Genomic DNA, 27,998 nt, shown 5'->3' on the forward strand with positions numbered 1-27,998 from the left:
ACAGCCTGACCAGAATATTTACATTTTATTAAATCTTTACAATCAGCAGTTATAATCAAGTACACAATTATGTACATGGATTATGTACATTTTAGCCCAGACTTTTACATCACAGTACATAGTTGGCCCTTAGAAATATTGTATACACTTATCACCAGAGAGTAAAACCCAACAACAGTGTTACAGCACCTGTTATTAGACATCTTTCCTAAGAAAATAGAGGGCTGTAAATTGGGCTGGCTTAAAAAAACCAACCCAAAATCTTATAAAATCTGAACATACAATATTTCATTCACAGAATGGTTTGTTTTCTATGCTCTGACTGATGCCTGTTGCATAAGATGTCCTGTTTTAACCTCTCAACACACTTCTGGTGCCTCCTCAGGTCAAGTGGCAGGAGAAGAACCAAAGCTGGGCTCATTCTGAAACTTCATTAAGAAACAATAAATGTAAACAATTAAGATTCCTTTAAGATCAAATGAGAAATTAACTGGCTGGTCTGAATTACATGGCATGGAATAAGTGCTGGTTCCAGCTGTGATTCCTGAATTCTTCAGTGTCCAATCCCACACAAACAGATGTCCAATGGATACACAAGGATTGCTGGTGGACGATGCCCCAGCAACATTCCATGTGAGGGGAGCACACTTGGAAAAATCTGGGAACAACACCTGCTCCTCTTCCCAAAGCTTTTGTGGTTTGGTTCTTTTTTGGATCAATACATTCTTTTTGCTTTTTTATGATTAATTCTTTCCAGGATGATATGAACAGGTTGAACTAAAGTCTATGTCCTTATAAGGAAACACAAAGTGAAAATAACCTGAATAAAACTCTTCCCCAGTTTCATGCCCTTTCCCAAAAGGTCCACCTTACCTGCTGCAGTTGTGTAAACAAAGCTATGGCTCTCCTGATGGTTCCCCAGGGAAAGCAGAACTAACTGAAACAAGGAACCAGCCCAAGGGAGGAGGCAGCAGTGGCTGAGGTAGGTCACCCCCAAAGTGCTGCACCACACCCATGTGGAGTTCTGGGGTCACTCACAAACCCTTCAAAGGCAACACCTGCTGCTGGAACAAGAGGTCTGGAGAAAGCAGGTCAATAAAACTGAGCTGGTGATGGCAAGCAAAGACAGTATTTTCAACAAGTTTGACATCTACACCTACATCTGCAAGTAAAAAATAAAACCTTGAGCTGCTGTATTGACCAGAGGCCTCTAAGATAGAAAAATAACTATTGTCACCAGCAGAGCTCCCAAGAATGAAGAGGATGTCCATGAGCATGGGAACAGAAATGCTCCTCTGTGGCACTGAGCACTGACAGACCAAAGGAATTCTCTGAGGAAGACGTTTGAGCTGCACCTGATGGGTTTGTTCCTGTCAGGCCCTCTGAGCCTGGGCACTGCCAGGGCTCCAGGGGCACTGCCAGCCTCCAGGGCTCCAGGGGCACTGCCAGGGCTCCAGGGGCACTGCCAGGGCTCCAGGGAACCAGGGGCACTGCCAGGGCTCCAGGGGCACTGCCAGGGCTCCAGGGAACCAGGGGCACTGCCAGGGCTCCAGGGGCACTGCCAGGGCTCCAGGGCTCCAGGGGCACTGCCAGGGCTCCAGGGGCACTGCCAGGCTCCAGGGCTCCAGGGGCACTGCCAGGGCTCCAGGGGCACTGCCAGGGCTCCAGGGAACCAGGGGCACTACCAGGGCTCCAGGGGCACTGCCAGCCTCCAGGGCTCCAGGGGCACTGCCAGGGCTCCAGGGGCACTGCCAGGGCTCCAGGGAACCAGGGGCACTGCCAGGGCACCAGGGGCACTGCCAGGCTCCAGGGCTCCAGGGGCACTGCCAGGCTCCAGGGCTCCAGGGGCACTGCCAGGCTCCAGGGAACCAGGGGCACTGCCAGGGCACCAGGGGCACTGCTAGAGAACCAGGGGCACTGCCAGGGCTCCAGGGGCACTGCCAGGCTCCAGGGAACCAGGGGCACTACCAGGGCACCAGGGGCACTGCCAGGCTCCAGGGAACCAGGGGCACTGCTAGAGAACCAGGGGCACTGCCAGGGCTCCAGGAGCACTGCCAGGGACCCAGCCTGGGCTCCCATGGTCAAATGCTTCACATGGAGAAACTAAAACCACAAATAAAACCATTCCCAACTGAAAAAGCCCAACTGCTCCAAGTCCTGCTCACCAGTCCAAATCTCCAGACAGTTATTTGTGCAAAGGAATTAGAACTACATTTAAAATTTCAAAGGCCACTTACTCACTATTCCTTCTCAATTCCCTCCTGCCTTAGAGATCTGAAGTTATGGATGGTACTTGGATGGACTCTCCAAAGGTGCCTGTGTGTTTGGAGACTCTGGAAAGCAAGTGTGGCCTGGATCCATGGATCCAGCATTCCTGGGATTGCTCTGCTCACTGCACAGGAGGATCAGTACAGACAGTCTGGCTGTGCTAATTAACAGTTGCATATTCAGCACATGTCACTTCACCAGCTAAACCAAAGGTGCCATTCAGAAAGGGGCTCTCCTCTATTTATTCCATTGCAATGCTGACCATCACCCTTCCTTTGCAGCCTGGTGCAGCACAGGCAGTGTTTAGTCTCTAATAGAAAACAATCCCTTAAACCACAATTCACTAAAAGCAGTTTCTATCAATCAACTTCCTTCAGTTTTGGCAGTTTCTTTGGACACAGTCAAAATGTCTCTTTTACGTTGTTTTAAACTTCCCCCTTTTTTCTTACACCCTTTTTGACCATGGGGATAACAAATGAGGGCTCAGCTGTGACAAACTGCAGAGCCCTGAGTGCCACCCTGGGCTCTGAGCTGTGGGGCCAACAGCAAAGCTGCTGGCACTGGCACAGCCTCAAACACCTCACACACACAAGGTGCATAGAAAAAGGACAACAAGGTCAAGCTGTTAGAAGTCAAACTTGTAAAAAAAGGGTGGGTTTGTTCCAGCTGCTTTAGCTCTGTGTCCTTTGCCTTTAAATTCCCTATCTGAGGGTAGATGTGAGTTCTTCAACACAACACCTGCCTTGTCCACTTTACCTCAACCTCAACCATGACCTTCCCCACCTTCTCCTGGTGGCCCCCATGGCTTGGCACCCCTGTGGGAACCTGTTCACACTGCCTGTGGTGGGGACCATCTCTCCAGCTGGAAGGAGGAAGGGCTGAGGAGCAACACTGCTGTGCCTGAGGAGGACATGGCAGCACAAAATCCAACTGTTTCCAGCTGTGCCTAAAGACACAACTGTCTCCAGCTTCCCCTGCTGCTCCCACAAAGGATTCAGCTCAGGGAGGGCAGTGGAGCCCCTGGGCTGCAGCACCAGCCATGGGGCCACCAAAGGCTTTGATTGCACATCCCCATCTGTGGCCAGGGAGAAGGAACCAGTGGGATTTCTGTGCTGCTTCCCAGGGGACACCTGGTTGCTCATCACAATACTGAATATGTTGTCTTGGATATCAGGGCCTCACTTCTACCCAAAGAGGTCTCCATTTGTTTATTAGCAAATAAGTTATTATTACAAGTCATAGCTCATCCTTTTCCATCATTTCAAATGCTTCTATATCTTCATTCCAGTCTGCTAATATGGACTCCATGGGCTGGCCTTTATTATCCCAGTTAGCTTTGGAATTGGGCTCTGTCTCAGCCTGTTGTTCCTGAGGCTGGTTGTCCCCTGGTGGACATGCTGGCTCTGGAGCACTGCTCTCCTCTGTGCCATGGGAATCCTGGCTGGAGGGGGGAACACTGGCACTGGCTGCAGCTGCAGCAGAGGAAGAACCAGGCTCAGTGACAGCAGAGCTCTCTGCTCCTTCCTCGGGCTCCTCACCAGCTGCACCAACGTCCCGAGATCCTCCTGCAGTGGTTTCCTCTAAATTCTGTTTCTGGGAATCGTTTTCAGATAATTTCTGGTCCATATTCTCCATTTCCAAGTCTTTAGGAGGGAAGGAAAAAAATAAAAGTTAACACAACTGTAGGAATGTAGCATTTTATTATGTATTTCAAAAGCAAAGCCACTTCCCTTGGCCTTATTTCTTCAAGAAAGTGTAGACTTTCCAGTGATACGAAAGTGTAATGGTACTAAGGAACACACTTTTACAAAGAGAGGGGAGGGAAGACTTTTAAGCACATTTTAAATGAAGGAAAACAATATAGTGAGGCTCATTTTGGTCCTCAAACCAGGAGTGACTTGTGGGTCAGTGCCAGTTACCCTCCTTCAGCCTTAACAAACACCCACTGTGTGCTCTGAACTTAATCCTGCCTTTCAAAGCACTCACAGACCCACCAGGAGCCCACAAGGAAGAGCTGGGCAGTTTTATCAGCTTGCTGACCTGTGAACTCAGGAGAGCCAAGGGCTGAGCCTCCCTCCTCACCCCCCAACCCAAAGCACCCCCAGTGTCCCCAGTGCCTGTTCAGCTCTCCAGATGCCCAGTGTAGCCAGAGATTCCTCTGGAGTTTGATCTTTATGACCACAGTACAGGACACTGATATTGCAGGACTTGGAGGCAACTTAACTGCATTAATGCCATTTTTGCCCTGGGATACTTACTGCTATCAATAATGTAGTTTGGAATCATTTTACCTTTAAAGATTGTGGCTGGGATTCCCAAGGGAAGCACAAGGGGGAAGAAGCAGAGATGGATTACAGTGTCTCAAAGGCAGAGCTACCTTGCATTGAGCATTTTATTAGAGCCCTTAAGCACAGTTACAAACAGGAGGCATTTGTAAGCTGGGAAGAAACAACACTGGATTTTGGCATTATCACCTTTGCAAATGTGCAGGAGAGAAATGCTGTCCCTGATTTTCTAGATACTTGTTCTTCCCTCCCCTGCCTGGGCACAGCAGTGCCATGAGGAAGGCCCACAGGAGGAAAATCTGGCATTTGCTGCCATAGTCAAACAGTGCAACTGGGAATGCATTAGCTTGCAATTTTCTTGTCTTACACAAAGACATGAGGTCAGCAGCCTTATTTCTCATGAGAACCACTTCTCCTTACACAGGCAAAACAGCCCTAGCACTTCTCTCTCTCCTTTTGGGTCCAGGGAATGTCACTGGGGAGTCTGGCAAGGCAGAGGGATTTCAGTGCAGGGCACTGCAAACACTCCTACTGTTCTGATGCTGCTTCAAAGCAGGTGAGGACAGAAAGGACTCAGAAGGAACCCCAAAGGCTGCATTTTTCTCCTCAAAGTGACAGCATTTCTGGGTGTTCCCTTGTGGGGGCAGTGGGTGATGATCCACCCCAGGTAATGGCTTTTGTAATGAAGAACTAATCCCAGTGTCAAACTGCAAACTGTGGCACTTGGGCAGCAGGGGCAGTTCCTGTGGCACCTCTGCCACTGTGCCAGGGCCCAAATGGCAGCTGAAGGCACACAAATGCCCACCAAGACCTTACCTCTGTCTTTGGCTTTGTCAGACAGGAGCACCTCCACAGCCTCGTACTCCCGGATTGCATCCAGGATGATGTTCCCTTCCTTGTTGAAGAGGAAGAGCATGGGAATGGTGATGTCATCTGTGTTCTTGCCATCCCCAGCCATTTGGAAGAGAGGGGCTGTGTCACTGCTGCTGCCCTCGTTGTCATCTGGCCAGGGCACACAAAAGGACAGGCGAAGTTCCCATGGGATCAGAGCCCTGGCAGAGCTGGAGCCCCTTCCCTTTCAGGGGCACAGGCACAACACTGCTTGTGCAAAACAACACCCCACACTGTGCACTTGCTTTCTTTCCCACTTGGCATTTGTATCCCCACTTTTCCTCAGCAGTTAGTACTGACAGCACTCCGTGATCCTTAAAACAACAGCTTTTAACCTGCAAAACCAGTGACAATCCCCCACCCCAGTTTGTTTTGCTGCACTTTTCTGCAGAGCCAAACCCCAAACACCTCATCTTCTGAAAGCACAACTTCTGTGCTGGAGGACTGGCCCCTCAGCTTCACAATTCTCCTCCATCTCCAAATCTGTACAATGAGGTCAAATTTAGAAGTTTATTTACCAATAACAATGCCTCCTATAGCTCCAGCTTTCTGGATGTTCCGTGCTTTTTCAGCAAACATACATTGGCCTCTCTGCATCAGAGCAATTTTCTCTTTCACTGCCTCAGGATTAGTGATCTCTGAGCACCCATTATATGGCTTAATGGTTGCAACAAATCCTCTTGTCTGTTTGGGAAAAACAAAAATAAAGAGAATTAGAGCAGTAGGCTTAAGCTTGTAAAAGATTCCTATATATTTTTGTTTCTTCAGTTCATCTACTGCATTTAGTGTTGTCTTCTGTCAGTGCAGGCAATCTGTACCCTGAAACTGGAGTTCCAAGCAGCAAAGAGTGCCTGAGTGAACACCTGATTCCCATTCTCGGTGTATTTTGGCTACACCTGTGCAGTGTTGTCTCATTTTTCCTTCTGTGAACTGCTTGTCTGGAAAACTCTTCTCTGGAGCTGCAAATTGCCCCAAACCATCAGGTTTCCCTACTGCTTCCAAAAGGGAACATGTTGCCTCTGGGGTATTTTCTTCCCTCCAGACACAGCCTTTTAGAAATTCTTGCATAAGAACAGCTTAATTCAGCTCTAAAAGGGCCTCTGCAACTCATGGCTGACACGGGAGGAAAACCTCCCCTTAAGTCAACCCTCCTTAGCCATGCACTGCAGGTTGGATAAAGTTGTTCCAAACATCCTGTGTAAGCATTTCACATCCTAAACCATGACTGATAACTCAGGGGCAGAGCACAGACTGATGACCCACTCACCTAAATGACTGTCACTGCTGGGGACTGTAATTGTAAGAGCAGTAATTAATTGATCCCCTCTACCTGGCTGCCCTGAAATACTTCCAGCACTGTAAAATGATGCAGTAAGGAAAGGAAGAGAAAGCAGGGAACAGATCCCATCCAGATGTTCCATACCCCTGCTTTGTGCTGGGACAGGTCCATGCCAAACTGTGCTGGCCCAGCAGTGAGGACCACCCTGCCAAAGAAGGGGTGGGACACGATCTGCACGGCCCGGGGGGGCAGCTGCTGCTCCTTCTGCTGCTGGCTGGACAGCTCAATCATCTCCTGCATGAACCTCAGCCCATCCTCAGCATCCAGGGAGCTTGCTGCCTGTGGAGGGAACAGCCAGGGATCACTTCACTGGAAGGTTGGAGAGACTTGGGGGAAAGGAACTGAGGTGATGTCAGCTGACACCAGTGCTACAGAGATGCTCACAGACAGAGGGGATGCTGTGCCACTCACTCATCATTTCAAAGGAGCTTTAGCACCTGAACCACCCAAGAAGCCTGAAAACACACAAATACACAGAAGAACTGGAAGTGTCTCCCACTGAAGGCAGTGTTTGCAGAGATGTGTTAGCTCCATCACTTTAACAGCAGCACCTCCATCCAGCTTAACACAAGGTTGGTTAAAAGTCTTGCTGAGGTAAAATATGAACACGCATCAGCCTGCTAAATAACAGCTGCACATGCAGCTCCTGAGCCTCCTGCCAGAGCCTGGCTGTGCCTCCCCAGGCTCCAGGTGTCAGACAGCACTGCCAGCAGGACTTTGCTGCCCTGTGTGAAGCAGAGAAGCTGTCAGGCCTCACCTGCACCGCGTGCTGCACCAGCTGCACTCGGCCATCCTTCAGGTGGATCAGGCTGACCCCCATCTTCTTCAGGATCTCCAGGTGCTCAGGATTACTGGCCATGAAATCTCTGGCTCTCAACGGTGGTTTTGGTCCACTCCCCAAACTCTCCTCTCTGCCAAGAGATAGCAGAGATCAAAGCTTGAAAAATGAGGTTATTCTTGAAACAGAACTCTCATGTTATTCCTACGCCACAAGATTAGAATTCTTTGGAGGGTTACTGAGCACAAACTTCAGTAGAATTCCATTTCTCAGTCAAGCTATCTTTTTGAAAAAGTTGTCAATATTATCAATAATTTCATAGTGCAAACCCCCTCCCAATACTGATAACAAAGCTGCCACATGCTCTCTTGCATTTCTAAGAAGTCTGCATTATTGTAAGACTAAAAGCAGTTTTTCTCATACAGATGCTCCTCAGTTTGACTCATCAAGTGTAAAAATCAAAGAGGTGGTCAGAAAGACAAACCTCCTCAGCCTGACACTGCCCTGAATTCCTCAGGACAGGGGTGGATACATGTGGCAGCAGGACTTGGTTACTGCAAAAGAGCTGCAGAACTGTCCAAGAGAATACAGACATTACTTTTACAAACCAGACAGACATGCTTCCTGTAATACTCCAAGTGGGAATTGCAGCCCAGGTATGTGGCTCATTAAGCTCCTTCTGCTTTGAAAGACTTGCTAATTCCTGCTGGAAATGAACCTTGATGATGCCAGAGGAACCAACTGCTTTTTCCTGTAATTAGGAATCCACCCAAGGGCCTGCAAGCTCAACAGCCCAAGCTGCAGTGCCCTCTGCCATCCTGGCAGCCCCTTCCCCACTCCCTGCTGTGCTCCCAAAGCCAGAGAACACTCAGCTCACGCTCTGGAGATGCCCCTGGGACAGCTCTTGTCCACCACGTTTTTCAGAGGCTCCCGGATGCTCTGAGCAAACATGGGGTCGTTGGGGAAAAGGATCTGGGTGTTGGGGCAGGTCCAGTCAAAGTTGCTGTCATCCAGCTCTGTGTACTCTGTGCTCTGCAAGGAAAGGGACACACTCATAAAATGCAGGTCATATCAACTTATTTCTATGCTTCAAATCAACAGACAGACCTCCTGGCAGTGATGTGTGCTCAGGCCATGCAGCAGCTGAGAGCAGCGAGGGGAACCAGAGCACTACAGCCCCTTTCTGGAGAATAATACAATTTGTAATTTATATACAGTTCCTGGGTGTTTTTATTGCAGAAACAGCTGATCCTCTGCTGGCAGACAGGACTTGTCAAGCCTGCTCATGCCCCTGTACTTTTCTGTGCTGGCCAGCTGAGGGAGTGGTTGTGGTTTCCTTTGACGTTGCCCTTGCACCAGTGACCAGCTGTGGGCCTGGGCTCACTTCTGCCTTGGGCCACCAAAAATGCCCCCTCTTTTCAAATGAACAAAAGATTCTGCTCCTCAGGAGCCACACAGACTTGCAAGTCTGAACCTCTATATAAATCAAACAGTTCCTCTCTCCAGGAAAGCTGGCAAAGGTCCCAGATTGCTGGTTTGTAACATGTGACACCACATGGAAAATGTCCTGGTGCTTTGGAGCCACATTTAGCCTGTCCTGAGCTTTGCAACTGGTAAGAGATCACCAGTAAGTTCATTCCCTCACCCATGGAAATTAATTTGAAAAAAAAACCAACCCACCCCTCCTGGTTGCAACATATTAGCTAATTAAAAATCAAGTATTTCAAGGCTCCCTAAAACCCAAGACCTAAAGGGCTGCTGGTCTGCAGGAACAGTAAGACATGACCTTTCCTGTTGATGAGAACAAACACAAACAGGATGTTGGGTTGATGCTACAACCACCTCACACACAGTTTGTGTTAACAGCACTGTGTTTATGTTAAGGAGGATTTACACATTCCATTCGTTCAGATAAAATTCCATAGAAGAGTGACACCATTTTCAATGCATTTTCCCTACTTGTATTATGCTTATTAACAACTTGAAGTGCTTAAGAAAACTGTATTTGAACAATTTCCCTTCTTTACTGGATTTTTATTAACATCTGTGCTTCTCAGAAGGACCCAAGTCAGGGCAGCACCTCACACAGCACCAGCTGTGGGGACCCTGCCTGTCTCAGAAGCAGCAAATTCTTACACTGGGAACAAAAATGACATGAAATTCTCTTTCAGACCCTTCAGAAAACTTCTTGCATGGTTGAAAAAAACCCAGCCTCCATTTGCAAAACTTAAAATAATTTCTCATGGAAAAAACATTTCAGGATTTCCACCCTAGAGGAACAGCAAAAACCAACTCATTAAATATATTTAAAATGTTTGACATAAAGATCAAGTAATTAACTAATGCTAAAGTCCATCAAACAGGGTGATTTGCACTCAATTATGAGATTTCTCCAGGACACATGGCTTGACACACAACATACTGTAAAACTCTTAGTAAAGGTTAAAAATAGAGGCACAAACAAGGGAATTTATGTCCTTGGTATCTCAGACACTCCAGTTCCACCTCCTCATGCATTTCTCCTGCTTGCCAGTAGTGCTCTTGCCTTAAGGATAAGTGATGCCAACTTGCTGACCACACAGCCAGGAAAGATGGGCATTCCTGGTGCTTCCTGGCACTGCTGTACTGGCACAGGTTATTCTGGAAGGTCCAGAACTTACAAACTCATAAGCACACTCACATTTACCCAGGAGATGCCTGTTATGTGGATTAAAGCAATGAAATATATCAAAACTTATAAATAATGTCAAAATAACTTTGAAGCGGTCTCAAAAACCCTTTCAAAACTTGCCAAGGTTTCATGTAGTAAAACAGACAACAAAATTGGGGCATATTACTGTAAATGCTTTAGAAAAAACTGTAGAAAATAGAGATAAAAACATCCTCGAGTGTTATTTTCAAAGCTATAGAGGTGGGGATTATTTTTGGTTTAAGTCTTGCTAATATTCCATGGCTTTTTCCTCAAGGTTCAGCAGTGCAGAATCCACTCACAGCAACATTATCCACACTCTTGAGCCTGGCACTGGTAACATGATGAAATCCTGCACACTAAACAACGTGTCCCACCGGTGCACTGCTCAGATTGGGCTGTCTCCTGATTTTAATTGCATTTCCCCTCAAAGAAAGAAAAAGGAACTGACTCAAAGCACCACCAACTGCTTTAGGTTTGAGGTGTTACATACTGTATTTTTTTTGGAGATGGTTTGGTTTGTAGTGGAGAGCCAGAGTGGCAACAGATGAGCTTCTGTAGTGAAGATGTAATCCTCAATGTCGAAAATCATGTCTTCTTTGTCAGCAAACAGCAGGTAAAGGTATTTAAACATCTCTGCCAGAAAGAAGGAGTCCATTCTAGGGGGAAAAAAGGGCATGTCCTTTAGGGATACCTCCTTATTTCTGAAACATCAGTAAAACAATACTCCTTATTACTGAACACAATTCCATTAGCATTCCTTCCACTTGGAAGAAACTCTCTTTGGAGGGAAATGATTCAACATGTTCACTACAAAACAGAATTACAGAAAAACCAAATAAATCCCCTGAAAAACTTCCAGACTTGAAGTATATTTTGTTTGAAAGCCACTCACCTATTGCTCTGAGACAAATGAAACATTAAACTAAAAATACTACAAAACTATGGGAACAGCTCCCAGACTAAGACAAATGGGGAATTGAAGGCTTGGTTACCAAACTGAAGACAGACAGCAAGTAACTCAATCCTGTGCAGAGGGAATTTGCCTCTGTGTGTGTCCCGACATGCAGGGGCCGGGTGGAACCCTGACCTGTCCTCGTGGCTGCCCGTGCGAACGTCCTTCATGGCCGCGAAGCCGCAGGGCACCCGGGCGTACTTGTTCAGGTTCTCGATGAGGGTCCTGCCCACCTCCAGGTAGTAGGGGTCTCCAGTGGCCTGCAGGGGGAAAGCGGGCACAGATCAGCACCGGGCACAGAGGGACACTGGCACTCACAGCACAAGCACAAACGGCCCCTGCTCCGAGTCTGCGACACTCACAGCACGAGCAGCACTTTGTTCTCTGGGAAGCACAAACGGCCCCTGCTCCGAGTCTGTGACACTCACAGCACGAGCAGCACTTTGTTCTCTGGGAAGCACAAACGGCTCCTGCTCTGAGTCTCCAAGACTCTTTCAAAGAGATCGGCCCTCCTAAATATCCTTACAGATGGTTCTTTGCCACTTGGCAGCTTTGTTTCCCATGCTAGTGATATAAAACAAAGCTCCTTGGAAAGACATTTTTGATAATCAATACTTTCATCTTGGTTCTCTACAGAACTGGTTCCAGGACATAAAATAAGCTGGAGATGTGCTACTCAATTCTATAGTGAAATAAAACAGCAAAAGAATTCTAGGTACTAGAAGAAGTGACCAAAAGCCCAAGGAGTGAACGTGACTGTACCTTGTACAAGAAGTAGGTGCTTTCAGCAAATTCAGGCCTCAGAGGATGCTGAGCCCAGTGAACTCTGAAGTCTGTTGTGAATGCCTGAGGATGCAAAAGGACAGACAAAAATAAATGCAGGAATGCAAACCAACCCCAGCTTTATTGTGAGTCCTGTGTTACCTGTGTATTTATTCTTAATCCTGTGTTACCCAAGCTTTGCATTTCCCTGCCACCTGACATCCAGTGCACTGAAGTGTCACTTCAAACTGACAGAGGGACAAACAGCTGTTTCTAAATCAACCCCACAGCCCACAAGTCTAAAACTCTGTGTATTCACTCAATACACACTGGGAAGAGCCACTTCTGTCACACACTCACCACACACAAAAGTTGAAGCTACAGCTTTTCCCAAGGGGATGGTCTATTGGCTTAAACACAACTCACTGACCTTCCAAACTTTTCTCCATAAGTATGAAACACCAAAAAAGCAACCCAAAAAAGCCATAAGAAGCCAAATTCTACAAATTTAAAAGCATTAAAAAAATAAAATCATTCTAGTGCTTAGAAAGCATTCTTTGGTCTCAATAACCACATAAAGTGAATGTGATGTTAATTAAAATGTTCTCTAGCAGAAATAAGCTTACACCAGAGGAAAGTCAAAATTAAACCTGCAGTCAGAAGCCTTTTCAGACATTCTGGGTGATCACAGCTGACAGACACTCCAGCACAAGCTTTTCTGTGCAGAACTCACTTGCTCAAAGCCTTGCAGCAGCTGCAGTGAGTTTGTGTGCTGACTTTCAAGGACATGATGCAAAATTGCAGAACATTCAGAACAATTCAGTCTTTAGGTTCTCTCCTTGGGTTAATAAAGGTGACTGTGACCTTTAGCATTAACACTATTTTCTCACCAAGCAGACACTACCACATGTGATTATACAAGTTTTGCATCATGAAACGAGCCAAGGTCAGTTCTGAAAAACTGAACTACAAAGTCTGAGCAGCTTCCCATTATCGTGGCAATCCCAGCATAACTGCAGGGGAAATATTCCACATCCAGAACACAGCACTGCAAAGCACAAAAGAATGCTGTGGAAACCAGCCTTTGATTTTAATAACACATCCACCTGCTGGGTTTGCTCAAATTGAGATAAAAATCAGTTTACACAACCCAAAAACTACAGTCTTACCTCTGGAAGGAAGTTATGCTTTTTTATAACCTGATAGAGCATCTCATGAGTTTCAATTGCAGGTCTGATATCACCCTTCAACACCTGAAATTAAGGAATAAAATGAACCATCATTCACCAAGCACAGAAATAACACTCAAAGTTGAGCACACTCACTGTGTAAAGCCACAGAGCAATCACTACATACTCCATAATTACAGTTAATTATTACTCCCTTTCAGCGAAGTCACAGATTCCATAAGAGCTTTTTCAGCAAAATCAGTGAACTCTTTAAGATTATTGCCTGTGCAGAACAAAGATCCCTGTCACTTACAGAGCCCTGACGTGGAAATCAGATTTAGTTTGTTTTAAGGATGCAAAAAAACCAAACTAGAAAGTCTGTCACTAGACTGTGAAAAGCAGCTTCATTTGAGTGTTTTCATGACTGGAAGAAAGAAACAAATTATATGGACATACTTTTCTTGATGTATGGCCAGAAAAGCATCACAGCAGTGAAGTGTCAGGAGGAGTGAGTACAGAAATCATGGAATCACAGCAAGGTTTGGGTTGGAAGGGACCTTAAAGCCCATCCAGTGCCACCCCTGCCATGGGCAGGGACACCTCCCACCATCCCAGGGTGCTCCAAGTCCTGTCCAGCCTGGCCTTGGACACTTCCAGAGATCCTCACTCAGCATATCTGAATATCAAATTGCTAAACTTGCCCTGAAGTCATTAAACCCCTGCCCAAGGGTTGGAGGCCTCACCTGCAGCCCAGGGAAGAAAGCCAGCAGGGAATCCATCCAGGTCCTGGCATTCAGCATTGGCTTGTGGATATGAACATCCAGGAGCAGAGGGGGTTGGCTGATGTACCTCATTATGGCATCGTAGTGCTGCCAAGCACAGGGAAAGCAGGAGCTGGGATCAGTCATGGGGCTCCCAAAACATGCAGATCACCAGACTGGCATTTTATGTCAGTGAAGAACCAGTACTACATTCCCAATCATTAGGACATTGGAACTTCTTTCAAACTAAAAAGGGTGAACACTGAAAACCTCCACAGTGTTACACATGCAAAATGTACCACGTTTCCCAAGCAATGCACACACACACAAGCAGCAGCAGCAGCCATGGGAGAATCCAAGAACTATCACAGCTCAGACATTTGGGTTTTGGCTGAATTTTTAAGCACACACTGAACAAAGCTGAAATTGCTTTCTCTGGGCAAGAGAATTCTAAACCAATCTGACCTCAGGAGGAAAAGGAGGTAAAAACTCCCAACAAAGCAGCTGGACTTGATGGTTCAGGACTTTAAAACCTACTTTAAAAGCTCCCAGGCCACCTTGCTGGCTTCCAATCTTATGCTACCCAAGGAAAATGCCCTTCTGGTTTTCTGAAGGTGCAGCCATGAGCACATGAGATAAACTGAAAGGAAACAAGATGTAATGCCAGGAGAATATAATGTGGCAGCATGCCAGGAACATGAGACAAACACTGCACCTGAAATGATACAACAGGCCTTTAGCCACTGAAGGACCCCAATTTTACTGTAAAATCATGATACAGGATCATTTACAATCTCCAATGTTTGCAATGGATGTGGCTATTTTCAGCTGAAGGGATAATGATGCTGACAGTGCATAGCAAGGATATGAATTCAGCAATCCAAGTGTGTTTTTAAAATGAAATGTATCCCTGGGCCAAGGGATGTGCAGTGCAAAGCAAGGCCTGGCTTTGTTTTTCAGATCTTTTTTGGTGCTCCAGGACAGAAGTTGCAGCCTGGCTTGTAACAATGGCCTGTTACACCATTTTACAGACATTTGCAGCACTACACTCTCCAAGGTGATCCTGAACTACAGCTTCAGAACTGGAAACACAGAGAAAGGTCTGGAAGAGTCTGATTTTTATTCCATGGGGTTAAAATAACTGCTCAGGTGACAGCTAATCACCCAAGATTAGCAAAAGCTGTCAGTAAAAAGAGCTGGCATTGAACACAGCAGAAGTGACACCAGTTCTGCTCAGGATCTCTGCACAGACTGCTCAGGTCACACAACCCACCTGCAATCTGGCTCCCAGGAGGCCCAAACCTGAGCAGGGTGTTAACGTACCGTGTTGAATCTCTCCAGGAAACTGTCATCTCCAAGCAAGACATAGGCTTTTAATAAATATTCATAGTATGAATCTATTCCTGCTCCAACTCCACTATCTAGAAACAGGAGGAAATGAAAAGGTGCTTTTACTTTCAGTAGGTATACGTGTCTTTTCCCTATTTTCCATTTGGATTTGAAAGGCTTTTCCAGTACAAGGAACAGCCTTCCATCACCAGAGTTAAGGCCCAGCTGGATGCAGAGACACAACACTGTGTGTCTAAGCCAAAGGCTGTGCAGTCCCAGTGCACAGTAACAGGGACAGACATGCATTGCAGCCAGTTGGTTCACTCACCTCAGAGGAAACCACTTCTCCAGCCCTATTTATAATTTTTCCCAGGTATATGCAGGAAAACCTCTGCAAGTTTAACCCACGGCATTCCCCCCTCAGTTATCACAGCCAGTCAGGGAGCACCTTGTCCACCAGGACACCCTCCCAGCACAGCCAGGCTTTGGTGCAGCAGGTCAGTGCTGTCCCCCTGCCTGGCTGCCCCACTGCTGCTTCCCCACAGCCCAGGGAGTGTGCTGGGGATGTCCCTGCTGCCCCACAGCCCCCTGGGCACCCCTGGCACCCACCTTTGCGCACCCAGTCTCCGGTGTGGATGTTGATGGTCACTCCCACCAGGTTGCTGCTGCGCTGCCTCTTCTCCCAGATGAAATCCAGGGCCTTCCTGGCATACTCCTGCAACAAAAACCCAAGGAAAGGAGAGAAACACAGCTAACAGCCTGTTCTTCTGTCCACTGAAATCCAGAGGTGTCCCAGTTCAGCAGGTGGGACCAGTTTATCACTGTGTGGGTGTGACCAAAGCTCTGCATTCTAAACCCTCTGGGCCATTGCCCAGCAACTGTTCCCAGTGGCCCACTGGCAGCAGCTGCCCAGGGCACACCTGAGCCCTCAGGCTGGGAGCTGGCTGGGAAAGAAGCCTGGCAGAGGAGCTGGGAGAACTGCCCTGCAGGGACTCCTTGGCACCTCCACACCCACCTGAGGGCTCAGCTCTGCTCATGGGCCAGCAACGATTCCAAAATCCCCCCTGACTCCCAGAGTCAGATCCCCCAGTGTGGAACTCCCTGCCCTGGGGGAGGGACTGGGGGCTCCCACCTGCATCTGAGGGGAGAGAATCTGGGGGTTTGGGGACTTCTGGGACCACTCATTGGATCCAGAGGAGGAGCAGAACCTGGACAGGAGGAGACCACCACTCTCCACCAGACTGTGACATCATCTGCACCAACAGGTTTTTCCCTTCTTTTTCCTTTGGACTTGGGGGAACCACGTGGGGCTCAGCACAGGGGCCACCAAACCCCACTGTGTTTGTGCCCCAGGGGGCTGGGTTGTACTGCTGGGTTTGTGGGTTAAACCCAATTTCTCTTTGTGCCATTGTGTTTATTGTGATATTGTTATTGAATTGTAACTCTGCCTTATAATCTCTTTTGTGTTGGGCTCCTTTCTCCTGCTGGTTTCCCTTTAAACCAGCACAAGATGCAAAGGAGGGAAAGTTTCTTATCGAGTACCACACTCAGCCCACATTTCACAGCTGCTGATCACAAATAGTGGTGCTCCACAACTGTTTGCCAACACACAACTCCAACATCCTTCTGCATGGGATTCCTACTCTAAAATTATAATGGGATGCTGCAACCTCATTAAAATATTATTAAATTCAACATCCTCAGCATCCAAGTCCCTGTTCTTTCAGACACCTCGAGGTGGAACATCAGTCCCTGTTCTTTAATGTGAACAGTGAGACACATTAATATGGACGAGTTAAACACATTCTTTTTATGCTCAACATTAACTTCAATTTAACATCCACTCAGTTAAAATGACAGCAAACACATCCATGGGATTTTAGGGGGCCCAGTTTTGCCTCCACCAGGATCCATGAGGAGAAATGAAATCCCAGGCACATCGTGAAAGCTGTAAACAAATCTCATCTGGAAACCACCTTTTCTTGTTATCAGATGGAGGTTGTATCAGGTACCTGCAAACATTTTCATTTACCTTTCTGCTGATAACACCCTTGGGGTAGGTCTGGCACATGTTCAGTCACACTGAACAAGTGTGGGCTTGATTTATGTCAAAGACAAAGCATCTCATTTCTCCTCTCACTAATCCTGATGCCTTTACCCCCCAAACTATGCAATCATTACTCTTAAACTATTCTGCAGTGTATTTACCTTGTTTACTTGTGTACTGTTGTAACTACTGCCAACCAAAATTATTTCCTGTGATTTAAACAATGATTTAAAAAACAAACCTTAGAAGAAACCCCACAAACACAACAAATGTGAACACACACAAATGTTTTGTGCAGAGCAGACATACATTTCATGAACTCAGTGTAACACACTAATGAACACCTAATCCAAAAAATAAGATATAATGGAAAGCAAACCTCAAATATAGCTGTGCCTGTGAATCTGCTTAAAGCTGCAAACTCCAGGATCAAGGTACCAGCACAAGCTGTACAGGTATCAGTTTCTGTTCCTGTTCGTGCTTCTGGGTGTCTTACACCAAATTTTAAGTTAACCTGGAGAAAAGTAGAGATTATCATCTTTGTTTTTACACTCTTGTGATTGTACAGCAATCTGCACCTTCTTCTAAAGACAAGGGGGAAAAAGAACACACAGCTCCTTCCAATTCTGCTTCACTTACCACCTACTGGCAACTCAAATGCACAGAAAATTATCCAGGAGCACCAAAATACTCAACCCTCCCAAACCTGTTGCCTGGTTCTCAAGAGAATATCCCCTGGAAATCTAAGGCCAGCCATTTATTTACCAGCAAATCAGCAGGTCAGAACATCACAAGTGCTCCAGGGAATTAAGCTCTGTAAGTGCCTCACCACTCCTGGCTCCAGAGAACACCTCTAACTCCTCAGCTTTTGATTTTCTGGCCACTTTGTAAATACAAAAATGATTTTGGAAACAGAGATGAAAACCAGAAGTCTTGATCCCAGAGGCAACCCTGCCCTCCAGAGCCCCGAGAACTCACCCTGGGGTAAGGGAGCCCACTGGTGGTGTTGAAGGCAGGCAGGAGCTTGTAGCCCAGTTCCTTGGCCATGTGCAGGAGCTCCCCATTGTACCACTGCATGTGGTCCCCTTTGTCCTTCAGCATGAGGGCCACCGAGTGCCCACCCAGGAGACCCCTGAGACAAGAAAAACGAGCCCATCTCAAAGGTCTGTTCATCTGAGCAGCAATGCCACATCTCTGCCGCTGGGAGGACCATGTCCATACCACATTCCCACAGCCCCAGTTTTCAGGCTGCTGATGCAATTCCCAGGACAATCAAGGTGAGCTGCCAGGAGCTGGGAAGCCACTTTCATTGTTTATCAGTCCTGAACTCTAGAGGAGTCATTGATTCAGCAATATTTGTCAGGAATAACAACCAACCCCACTAAGACTCCGTGAAATAGCCTAAAGTCACTTGTTCTGATCCTGCACTGAGCACCAGAGGTCCCTTCCACCCTGGAGTAACTACTGAAACCTGTTAAATCAAGTATTCAGTCATTTGTAAGGCTGTTTCCATTACGGAAAAGCACTGCTGGCTCAGCAAGCACAATGTTTCTCCATCAGCAAAGCTGCTCCTGCAGGATCAGTTGGATCCAGAGCCACTGCAGTGAGTCCTGCCTTGCATTTTAAACCCTCTCAGGCAAACTGGGAAAGGCACAACTTTTTGAAATTAGGTGGAACTGCACAGGAAGGGCTATTTACATAAGCCCCACCTCTGTAAGGCTCCTGAAAACAGCAGTTACTCACCCGAGGACTCTTATGTTGGTTTCAAAGACAGACACAACGATGTCGTTATCTAAATTAACATCCTTTATAACCTTTTTTACAGCCTCTTCAAACTCTTTGGTTTTATTTAACACCTGGAATACAAATGGGAGCAGGTGTGAGGTTCCAGCACAGCCAGTGCAGTCACAGCCTATTTATAGGCAGTACATTTCAGTGCACACAAGTTCATCCACAGACATGTGCATAACATTTAAAGCCATAAGTTAATCAGTGGCATTAAGAGGTGCCACCAATAACTGCGTGTTCCTTTAGGCTATAAAATGGGAACCAAAATCACACACTTTTTTGGGAAGTCAGAGCCCCCAAAAGCAAGATAAGAAAGTATGAATGAAATTTGAAGGAACTGTTGTAGTTTTCCTCCTACAACCAACTCCAAGCACTTGAAAGTTCTTACACACAACAGTCACTTCAGACAGAGCCAGAGATCAATGATCAAGAAACCTAAAAATAAGTCTCAGTATCAGAAGACAACCTTTTTTAACCTTTTGGTTTTATCAGAGTTTATCAACAGATTAAACTTACCACAAGAGTGTCCAAGGTATCAATCAAGGTCAGTGAAAACCTACAAAAGAAAATTGAAACCAGAGCTATTACAGACCTGGATGTGCCAAAATGAGGTAAATTTTAACAGTAGCCAATACCATGGAAGAAATTAAATTCTCACAGACCACCAGCTGTAAAAATTCAGTTGTACACAATGTGTTTCATATCCAAAGACTTCACTTCAGAGCAGGAGGTGAGTGAAAGAAGTCAAGTCACCTTCACTTACTGCAAAGCTTTCTAACTTCCTGTGAGCAAATTTAACTTTTATTAATAGCCTCAAATCAAACCTAGTAAGCAACCCAGTAAAATGGTTTGAAGTTTTCCTCCAACCTCTGCTTTACTTTGTTTTTCAAAAAGGGAAGAACACTGAGATCAAACCAAGACATCCAAACTAAATTTCTCCTACCAGAAACTGCCCCAACAGTAGCAAGTGGCAGCTTGAAACAAAGAACTACATCATTTACTCCAAAATAAAGAACTATAAAAACAAAGAGCTACTTTAGCAGTGTCCAAGGCAGGGCTGGTGGGAGGTGTCCCTGCCCATGGCACTGGATGGGCTTTAAGGTCCTTCCAACCCAAACCACTCTGGGATTCTGTGATTCGTCCACAACAAGAGAACATCAAGTCAGATCCTTCAGAGAGGAACAGCACAAAAAGGTTTGGCCTGTGCACAGATTTTCTCCAGGGCTGTTCTGGTGCATCCCAGGCTGAGTGAACCTTTCCCCTACCCCAGCAATTCGATCTATAACTGAAATGTATCTACTTCCCAACTACTCTGTATGTTAAAAAACAGGCACCACACATAAAATAGAATTCACAGTACATGATGATACTAAAACTGACAATTTTGGCACCAGTTAAAACTGCCAGCTAAGGAGTAAGCACCAGGAACTGAGGTGCCCAGTGTCTGAGACCCTGGAGGCAACACATGACTATCATTTCCTTGACAATTGTTTTTCATCTCTCAAGATTTATATGGAGATCTCTGGACTAAGGAACTGCTTCCCCTGACAAAAATCACATGCTCAATGTCACTGAGACAACCAGAAGTTGTACTTAAGACAAAGACATCAGCTCTGGTTAATCCTTTTCTGCTCAGGAACCCTGAGCAGTGACAGCAATAAATAAAACCAGCAGCTATTTGTAATTAAGTATTTTCCCTACAAACTGCAGATAGACAAAGGCATCAATTGAAAGACATTTAGAGTTAGTCACCTTTGTCTTTGATTGTTCCATGTAACATGGAGAAAAAGTCCTTAAATCTACTTTTCTCTGGCCAAAGGATCAGATCCATTGTAAGTTACCATAAAAGAAAGAATATGAAGTATTAATGTTAATGAAGTATATAATGTGTTATACTTTGGCAAAGGCCTCAGGCCACCATACACACCTTAATCAGATGACTATTTGTTTTCAGAGAACTTTCTACTTTAAAAAAAGGCATTTTAGATCTCCCTTGTAAGGCCAGCACCACAGGTAACTGTTCAGCTGATCATTAACCCCAATAACCTCTATTCCCAGCATCATGAATGTCAGCTCACATTTGGAAGGCTTTCCTATGGAAAATACTTGGAATACTTGGGTTAAAACCAAAACTTGATCCCAGAATGACAGAATGTGCTGAGTTGGAAGGGACCCACCAGGCCATGGAACCCAACTCTCAGTCAGTTCTCATTTCCCATCATTTCACCTCATGGGAGGAAACAACCAAAGTCTTTCTTAACAAGTGTGAGTTTCTGGCCATGTGCACTGAACAAACAACGTTCTGGGCTGGGAATTGCCCTCAGAGCAGGTGTTTGCAGGAGGCAGGAAGCATTCCCAGCACTGACTTTCCCAGGGCATCATCCACGTCCCCTCGGCTCGGCTCCTGGCCCCGCACTCGCCCGCGGCACGTCAGCGGCATCAGCTCGTCGGCAGGATAGGCGTGTTCCTGTGGGCACAGGGCAGGGCAGTCACGGGCACAGTCACGGGCACAGGGGCACCAACAGGGCCAGGACAGGCACAGGGCAGGGCAGTCACGGGCACAGTCACGGGCACAGGGGCACCAACAGGGCCAGGACAGGCACAGGGCAGGGCAGTCACGGGCACAGTCACGGGCACAGGGGCACCAACAGGGCCAGGACAGGCACAGGGCAGGGCAGTCACGGGCACAGTCACAGGCACAGGGGCACAAACAGGGCCAGGACAGTCACGGGCACAGCAGCACCAACGGGGCACGGGACAGTCACAGGGCACAGCAGCACCAACGGGGCAGGGCACAGTCACACGGGCACAGTCACACGGGCACAGGGGCACCAACGGGGCAGGGCACAGTCACAGGGCACAGCAGCACCAACGGGGCAGGGCACAGTCACACGGGCACAGTCACACGGGCACAGGGACACCAACAGAACAGGGGACAGTCACACGGGCACAGGGACACCAACAGAACAGGGGACAGTCACAGGGCACAGCAGCACCAACAGGGCCAGGACAGTCACACGGGCACAGCAGCACCAACGGGGCAGGGCACAGTCACACGGGCACAGGGACACCAACAGGGCCAGGACAGTCACACGGGCACAGGGACACCAACAGGGCCAGGACAGTCACACGGGCACAGGGACACCAACAGGGCCAGGACAGTCACACGGGCACAGCAGCACCAACGGGGCAGGGCACAGTCACACGGGCACAGCAGCACCAACGGGGCAGGGCACAGTCACACGGGCACAGTCACAGAGCACAAGGGCACCAGCAGAACAGGGGACAGTCACACGGGCACAGGGACACCAACAGAACAGGGGACAGTCACACGGGCACAGGGACACCAAAAGGGCCAGGACAGTCACACGGGCACAGCAGCACCAACGGGGCAGGGCACAGTCACACGGGCACAGCAGCACCAACAGGGCAGGGCACAGTCACACGGGAACAGGGACACCAACAGGGCCAGGACAGTCACACGGGCACAGCAGCACCAACGGGGCAGGGCACAGTCACACGGGCACAGTCACAGAGCACAAGGGCACCAGCAGAACAGGGGACAGTCATAGGGCACAGCAGCACCAACAGGGCAGGGGACAGTCACACAGTCACAGGGCACAGGGGCACCAGCAGAACAGGGGACAGTCATAGGGCACAGCAGCACCAACGGGGCAGGGGACAGTCACATGGGCACAGTGACACGGGCACAGGAGCCCCCCAGCCTGGCAGGGACTGGCACAGGGGCCCCAGTGATGCTGCACTTCGGGAAACTGCACGGCAAGCACAGCCTCAGAGGTGGGAGGGGACCATGAGGGTTCATCCTGTCCAAGCCCTCCACCCACACCCACTGCCCCAGGCCCGTGCCCAAACAACTTGTGAGTGTCCCCAGTAACCTCTCTGGACATCCTGTGCCAGGACTTGGGCACCTTCACACCGAAAAAGTGTTTCCTGATGTTGAGGGAACCTCCCACGTTTCAGTTTGTGCCCGTTTCCCCTGAGCATGGCTGAGAAGAGCCTGGATCTGCCACCCTGACACTGCCCTTCTTGAATTCCCAAGACCCCCAGCACATTCTCTTGCCAAGCCTCTCCCAGCCTCTCCCGACAGGAGACGCTCCAGGCCCTGCAGCTTGAGGGCCCCCAGTGGCTCTGCTCACCTCGTCCCTCCTGTGGCCTCACCAGAGGGGCAGGGCCGCCCCCCTGACCTCTCCAATGTCCTCCTGATGCAGCCCAGAATTCCTCTGCTGGCCCACGGACAACCTGCTGCCCACCTGGACCCCCAGGGCCTTCCCTGCTGGGTGGCTGGGAATGGTTAAATGGGAAGAGAACAACAGGACCTTCCCTGTCTGACCTCCCAGGGAAGTTTGGAACAACTAATGAGAAGAGTTAATGGTGTCCCCCTGTAATGAGGCACATGTGACACTTCTGTGATGGTTCCTGGGCAGAAGTGACACCTCCCAAGGGAGTTCAAAACCTAAAGCTGATGCACATCTGGTATTTCAGGGAGGATTGAGACTTAAAAGGCACTTCAAACACTTCCAAATGAGCATAAAGTGGCTCAGGGTGACACTCAGTGACAGGTGTGAGACCACAGAAGCTAAAACAATAAATAAGTAAATTATTACATAAGGCATAAACCCCAGTAACATTCACCAAAACAGTGCAATGAACTCAAGCCTGTTACAAACAGAACTGGCACTGATATAACCAGTGTAAAAGTGACAGTGACAAAGATGAGTCTTCAATCCATCTAATTCCACAAACATGCAGGAGACTTCCTCTCCGTTGCAAATCTGGGATGGAGCTTCTCCCTTGGTTTCATCAGCAAACTGAGCTCTCCAGTTCGAATTTTAGTGGAGAACCAACATAAAAAACTTCAATTACTGCACTGAAACTGCAAGTAAACACATTCAAAGTACTTCTAAATATATGGTACAAAAATAATCTATATTCAAACATGAAATGAAGAGAAAAAAAGGAACATTCCTCTATAAACAAACAGCTCTTGCAGCAACTCCTTTTGAAAGTGATGGTTTGTTTCCCTGTGTCCCACCCCCCTGAGTGTTCTGGGCTTTGCACAACTCTTTGTTCTCCTCAAGTGCAACTACAAAAACCAGAATCCAGATCATTTCAACAGGGCTCAGAAGTTCCTGAATATCCCCACAAAGTACTCAGACAAACAGAGTAAAGAAGTACACAGCAAAGTCAAACCTCAGGCTGAAGTTGTGGGGACAGGAGGTTGTAAAAATTCCAGAGAAATGGACTGTTAGTTTTACAAAATCATAAGGAACTAGACGTATTTTAAAAAATAAAAGTTCCCTTATTCTCTGCCTGGAGCAGAGAAGGGTCACTGGATCAAGTGATTTCCCCAAGTTGTCCCATGAACATTTTCACATGTTCTTTCTGACAACCAAGAAGAAAAACATCCTGATTGTTACAAATATTGTTGAAGGACTGGGAAAAAGCAGCAGCATTTTACTCCAAGCTTCTGCTAATGACTAAACCCCAAGAAAGTTAAGGGAGTTTCTCTTGCAAGCAAACACGGATTTTCAGTCTTCTAAACACACCTGTCTAAAATCTGCATGAATAGGAACAGAAACCCCAACACTCTCCAGGTGGCTCTTTCAAAAGCCCTTCATTCTCTGGCTGTCGGAATCAAGTCTGACACCCTGATCTTTCCTTCAGCTTTAAACAAACAGTCCCATTTCCCTGTTTGTTTTGTGCTCCAGCAGACGTGGCAAACACACATCCCTGTGGGGCTGAACGTCCCAGGAGAGCTGAGGTTCTCCTCCTTTTCCAGCCTGAACTCTCCTGCCTCAGGTGCAGCCAGACTGCCCCAGCTGCCTCCTTATCACACAGTGAACAGCAGAACACAGAGCCAGGGGTGTTTCATCCATGTTTGCCAAGAACTTGAGTTTGCCCTCAGGGAAACCCAAGCCAAGGGGTTTTCATGGAATCAGGTGCCAGGTAACCAGTTCCAAGTTATCACCAAAAAGAATGTTTGTTAAAGTGCTGGAGGTGCCCAAAGCTCAGAGCCAATGATGACAAGGGACCATTCCAGAGCCTGGATCTCTCCTGTGTGACCTGGCCCTCTCCAGCTCTGAGCTGCTGTTACACACCGAGGTGTGGAACCAGGGCACAAACTGGGCCACGTGCACAGAGGCTGCAGGACAGAGGGCTGTGCTGCAGGAACTGCTGCAGCCTCAGAGAGGGGTTTCTGCAGCACCCACAGAGTGCAGGAGTGGCACTGAAGGCAGCAAAGATGCAGCTTTTCTGTTACCAGAGGCCCAGGTACCCCTTCCCCTGGGAAGTGCAGCACACACGGGACAGAGACTGACCCTCACATGGGCAGGTCTTTGTTTCTAAGCTGATCTGCCCCAGCTGACCCTCCCCAGGTGGGCTGGAAAGGCTCCCAGGGCCACCCCGGGGTGCACAGAGGGGCACAGGCCATGCCCAAGGAAACCCCAGGGGGCAGGACTTGGGTCACGGGGCACTCCCAGCCTCAGAGCAGCCTGTGATGCCCCGGGGTGGCACCAGAGCCCTTCTGCTCTGCAAACTGCTGGCCAAAGAGTCACCAAACTGCACCTGACATGGCTGACCCCTCAGGAAATACTACAGGTCATTTTTACTACAAAACAAGCAGGATCAATTAGTTCTCCAGGACCTGATGACTACAGACAGCTCTTCCCAAACTACCTGTTCCCAGTAGTTTAAGGAGTCTGGAATCTCAAACCAAATACTTTACTGAAGATGAAAACTGTTGGCAACATCAGATAAACTGGTTAGAGAAAGATCAGGCACAGATCAGGGCAGTTACCCACAGGCAAGTCCAGGTGACCACACACAGCCCTCCTGAAAGGAACATCTGGTCACGTCTTTAAAGGCTGTGCAGGTGCTGTTATTTATTTTAGCTTTTGTTTTGCCCTCTCCCTCCCAGATATGTCCCTACAGTGTCATGTCCTGGGGGTTGGTTTCTCTCCCAGGTCAGCCACAGCTCCCCTGAAAACCCTCAGACAAGGATTTTACTCACCATGTAATTGCTATAGGCATGATCAAACATTTCAAGCACTTGGTTTCTAAAAAAGAAAACAGCAAGAGCATTAGTGGTCTGTGTCCCCATGGCCAGATGGATCTCACTTCAGTGTACAAATGTCAGCAGCAGGTCCTGCACCAACACACTCAGGTGAATCAAACACAGTGCACTGATCCTTCCTAACTCCACCACTTCTGTTCACTGCAAAGACTTCACCTACCATGGAATTAAATATCTGGGGACTTCCTGGCAAGCAAACACCAAAGAAAACCCTTCTGGTTACATTTGTCTCATGTGTTTGAAGAGCAGCCAAGGAGAGCAGAGCCAATACAGATAAAACCCCAAACCCAGGTTGTGTTCTGAGAGCCAGCACTGCCCCAGCCATTCCAGCTGCCTTGTCAGGGGCCCTGCAAGAACAGAGGTGCTCCTTCCATCCATCAACACAACTCCCACCTCTGCTGATAACACCAACCATAACACAGCCAGGAACCCACAATTGCACTGCAAAGATCCAACTTAGTGCAATGACTTGGAAATGAGAAGCAGCTTTAACTCCTCAAGTGCACGAACTCATCAAAAGGGCAGAGGGTGGTGCCTCTTCTTCCAGGGCAGACAAAGCCCAGAGGAACTGAGCACACAGAGCTGCCAACACTTACTGGGCATTTTCTGTGACCCACACGATCCTGTCATCAAATAAACACACAGAAATAAACAAATACTCATTCAGAAGTGACCCAGCTGGGTGCCCTCAAACACAAACCATGGCAGGACACGACCTGGGGCAGCAGATGATACTTTGCAAAGATAGCAATGCAAAAACTTTAGAACCAATCAAGGAAAGGAATTCAAACCCCTTGTGTAGCCACATGAATTAAAACCACGACAGATTGTACACACAAAGTACCTTGAGAACACAAGATGGGAAACTGCAGCAACTCTAAACACTGGAGTTAAACATCAGCTTATTTCTGACGTTTGGACTGGATGATCTTGGAGGCCTTTTCCAACCTGAATGATTCCATCCATCACTGAGAACCACCAGAGCCTCCAGAGTGTTTCTCCAGCAGACTTTCTGCATCATTATTCTCTGCCACGGACCAGGGGATGGGAAGGGGATGATGCAACTGTGCCAGTACCACAGTAAGGTGTTTAATTTCTTTTAAAAATTCCACTTCACGCAGGGAAATATATTCCCACCTACGCTGTAACCTTTGCCCTTCAAGCACAAAACTGTCCTGGAGGAGCACAGGTCCCTCCGCGCACACGGACAGGGCACCGAGGCAGCTCAACTCCCGGACAGGAGCCGGGCCGGCCCACGTAAACACTCGGTGTTTCATGGCTCCGTCCCGTTCTCTCAGGGGCTCGGCCGGGGCTGACCCGGCCGGGCGCGGGTGACGCTGCCTCGGATGGCTTTGCCCCGGTGCCAGGGACCCCCGGGGGGCAGCCCAGGCCGGGCCCGCTCCGCGCACAGCGCTCGGGGGTCCGCGGGGGTCCCAGCGGGTCCGGCCCCGCTCCGTGCCCGGGGCCAGGGCAGGCACAGGGGCCGCGACCGGGAGCTCCGCGCCCGCCCCGCCCGGCCCCGTGTCAGTCCCCGCCCGGCCCGGCCCCGCTCACCCCAGCCGCCGCTTCTCCTCCCTGCTCATGGCCCCGACGCCCGGGGCGGCCGCCAGCACGGAGGACGCGGACAGCAGCCCGAGGGCCAGCAGCCTCCAGGGCCTCCTCCAGCGGGGCCCGTGCTCCCCGGCGCGACCGCGCGGCAGAGCCGCGCTGGGGCCCATGGCGGCGGGGCCGCTACTGCCGGGCCGGGCCCGCGGCTGCGCTGGCTGCGCTGGGTCCCGCAGGCCCCGCCGCCTCCGCCATGGCTCGGCCGCTGCCGCCGCTCCCGGAAGGGCCCGGCCCGGCCC

At 48.5% G+C, this 27,998-nt stretch overlaps 1 protein-coding gene across 2 annotated transcripts; it reads right to left on the reverse strand.

Annotated features, from left to right (window-relative positions):
• Positions 1–5: 5 nt before the first annotated feature.
• Positions 6–27,995, reverse strand: EDEM3 (ER degradation enhancing alpha-mannosidase like protein 3). 2 transcript variants are annotated; one of them, XM_071564673.1, is made up of 21 exons: positions 27,709–27,995; positions 26,092–26,137; positions 21,428–21,528; positions 19,578–19,617; positions 19,017–19,129; positions 18,252–18,405; positions 17,653–17,787; positions 15,836–15,941; positions 15,221–15,318; positions 13,880–14,005; positions 13,137–13,220; positions 11,968–12,051; positions 11,341–11,465; positions 10,744–10,909; positions 8,439–8,593; positions 7,541–7,694; positions 6,868–7,062; positions 5,963–6,128; positions 5,370–5,555; positions 4,527–4,574; positions 6–3,911 (listed from the first exon to the last, which is right to left on the reverse strand). In XM_071564673.1, exons 1-21 carry the CDS (start codon positions 27,870–27,872, stop codon positions 3,505–3,507), a joined length of 2,853 nt encoding a protein of 950 aa, XP_071420774.1. In that variant the 5' UTR covers positions 27,873–27,995; the 3' UTR covers positions 6–3,504. The 2 variants fall into 2 exon arrangements, with proteins under 2 accessions (XP_071420774.1, XP_071420775.1); XM_071564674.1 differs by lacking the exon at positions 4,527–4,574.
• Positions 27,996–27,998: the final 3 nt, after the last annotated feature.

The sequence above is a fragment of the Pithys albifrons genome, chromosome 10 (assembly GCF_047495875.1).
Source record: "Pithys albifrons albifrons isolate INPA30051 chromosome 10, PitAlb_v1, whole genome shotgun sequence".
Lineage (NCBI taxonomy): Eukaryota > Metazoa > Chordata > Aves > Passeriformes > Thamnophilidae > Pithys > Pithys albifrons.

Coding starts and splice junctions, on each gene's coding strand:
- EDEM3 (XM_071564673.1), bottom strand. CDS start 27,872: ATGGGCCCCAGCGCGGCTCTGCCGCGCGGTCGCGCCGGGGAGCACGGG. Junction 10,910..11,340: donor ACGGGCAGCCACGAGGACAG/GTCAGGGTTCCA, acceptor TTTTCCCCCTAG/AATGGACTCCTTCTTTCTGG. Junction 6,129..6,867: donor TGTCCCAGCACAAAGCAGGG/GTATGGAACATC, acceptor TTTCCCAAACAG/ACAAGAGGATTTGTTGCAAC.